The 2,612-nt window shown below is 62.8% G+C and overlaps 1 protein-coding gene across 1 annotated transcript; it reads left to right on the forward strand.

The window, feature by feature from the left end:
- Positions 1–1,755: 1,755 nt before the first annotated feature.
- LOC143207291 (uncharacterized) lies at positions 1,756–2,349 on the forward strand. The gene has a single exon (XM_076420570.1). It carries the CDS (start codon positions 1,756–1,758, stop codon positions 2,347–2,349), a length of 594 nt encoding a protein of 197 aa, XP_076276685.1.
- Positions 2,350–2,612: the final 263 nt, after the last annotated feature.

Below are 2,612 nucleotides of genomic sequence, written 5' to 3' on the forward strand. Positions count from 1 at the left end.
CATCCCTGGTCGTGAAGAATCGCACCCTCGACGATGTGCAGCGGTTGCACCACCTCAAGGGCGCGTTGGAGGGAAAGGCGGCGTCCGTGATCTCCCATGTTAAGGTGACCGCCGCGAATTTCGCCCCCGCGTGGAGAGCGGTCCAGTCGCGATACGAAAATAAGCGGATGGTGGTCGGTGCCTTAGTGAGGCAGCTGTTACGCTACGCGCCGTTGACCGACGTAGGTGGGGAAGGCCTCGCAAGCCTACGCGACCGGACCGCGGAGACGCTGGCCCATCTGGCCAATTTGGGCTGCCCCACCGACCAATAGGACGATCTGCTCGTCCAGCTGATCGTTCGAAACCTCGACCCGAGATCTCGGGAGGAATGGGAACTGTCCCTCGGTGCGTCTCGCGAACTCTCCACCTACCGCGAGCTCGACGAGTTTCTCGAGGCGCGCGTCCGAGCGCTGGAGGCAATACACATCGCCGCCGAGGAAGGACTCACCGCGGCGGAAGTACACGCGGTCGCAATCGAAACCCCCCTGTCCAATCGCACACAGTCGCAATCGAAACCCCCCCTGTCCAATGGCACACGGTCGCAGCTGTGGATACTGCGAAGTTCCAGTGCCCCAAATGCAGCAAGAACCACTTGCTGTTCCGCTGCCCAGTGTTCAGGCGCATGCCTACCGTGCAACGGAGGGATTTCGTGAAGAGCCGCGGGTGCTGCTTCAATTGCCTCCGGACGGATCATTCCGCGAACAGTTGCCCCTCCGCGTCCCGATGTTCACAATGCGGCAGGCCGCATCACACGTTGCTACGCCAGGCCTCATCGACCCCCTCGCCCTCCGAAACGGTCACGAACCGAGCGACGGGAGACGTAGTTCGCGACGACGACCCCGCCGCGGTCTTCAATTGCACGGCTCACTCTCCGCAGAGCTCGCCTCGCACCGTACTGCTCGCCACCGCGATTGTATGGGTCGAGACTCGCGACGGTGGGACGCGCGCGGTACGGGCCCTTCTGGACCAAGGGTCGGAGGCGACCTTCGTCTCCGAGGCCCTCGTCCAGGCCTTGCGTCTGCCAAAGCGACCCGCTGCGATTACGGTAAAGGGCGCCGGAGACGCCGCAGTGGGCAAAGTGAACGCGCGAGTGGACATCGCGATTCGAGGAGCAGGTCGAGCGTCGCCCACGTTCGCGATGACGGCCTCACACGGATCACGTCCTACGCCCCCCGCCTCGAGACGGACATCAGCGCGTTCCCGCATCTACGCGGCCTGACCCTCGCTGACCCGGACCCGGGACGGTCACTCCCGGTGGATCTCCTCATCGGCGCTGACCATTACGGTGTCCTCCTTCGCTCCGGTCTGCGTCGCGGAGAGGTAGGAACCCCGATTGCGCAAGAGACCGCATTTGGATGGGTCGGTACGTCCATACTCGGATTCTCCTCGTACCGTCGCGTCGATGCACTGCTGCGCTGACGACGGTTTGAAGCAGCAGCTGCGGGTTTTTGGGAAATCGAGGAGGCGACCCCCAGCTCCACCCTCTCTCCCGATGAGCTGAGGTGCGAGGAGCACTTCAAGGCCACCGTGGCACGGCAGGCGGATGGCCGGTACGTCGTCCGCCTCCCCCTTCGTTCAGAGCGCCCCCTCCCCCTCGGAGCGTCACGGAATCGAGCACTCTCGATCCTACAAGGAGTCGAGCGGCGACTCCGCTGCGACCCCCCGTTGGAGGTGGCATACCGCGAGTTTTTGTCCGAATACGAGGGCCTGGATCACATGGAGGAGGCGTCGGACTCTTCCGGACAGACCCTCGCAGTGTATTTGCCGCACCACCCGGTGATGAAACGGGCAGAAGACGGAACCCCGAAGGTTCGCGTCGTTTTCAACGCTTCCAGCCCCACCTCCAACGGGAGGTCACTCAATGACCTCCTACTACCGGGGCCCAAACTGCAGCTGGACATTTTCGCGGTCCTATTCCGGTGGCGAGTCCCTCGAATCGCTCTTAAGGCCGACATCGCGAAAATGTTCAGGCAGATTCGGGTGCACAACGACGACGCTGACCTGCAACGGATCGTGTGGCGCCGCGAGCCTCACCTCGAACCAACGGCGTTCCGACTTACCACGGTGACCTACGGAACCGCGTGTGCCCCGTACCTAGCGCAACGGGTTTTACATGAACTCGCGAAAGACGAGGGAAACGCGTTCCCACGAGCATGGACCGTCCTTCAAAAAAACTTTTACGTGGACGATGTCCTCTTCGGGGCCGAGACGAGCTCAAGCACCTCATGCGGTGAGGGGGATTTGACCTCGGGAAATGGGCGGCCAGCACCCCTCTGGTGTTGGCCGAGGGCCCTGATTCACGGGCTGTAGGCTTGCCCCAGGGCTCTCCCTCCATTCACCCCGTGTTGGGGGTGGACTGGAGCCCCGAATCAGACGCTTTCGGGTTCTCCGTGCGACATGAATGCGGGTCATCGGCCACGAAGTGGGACGTCCTGTCCACTATTGCTCGCTTGTACGACCCGTTGGGCTGGGCTGCTCCGGTAGTGGTCAAAGCCAAAATCATGCTCCAGGAGCTGTGGCTGAGGGGGTCCGAGTGGGACGACCCGATCCCGTCCGAACTCAAACCGACCTGG

This window comes from Lasioglossum baleicum, chromosome 1, assembly GCF_051020765.1.
Source record: "Lasioglossum baleicum chromosome 1, iyLasBale1, whole genome shotgun sequence".
Taxonomy (NCBI): domain Eukaryota; kingdom Metazoa; phylum Arthropoda; class Insecta; order Hymenoptera; family Halictidae; genus Lasioglossum; species Lasioglossum baleicum.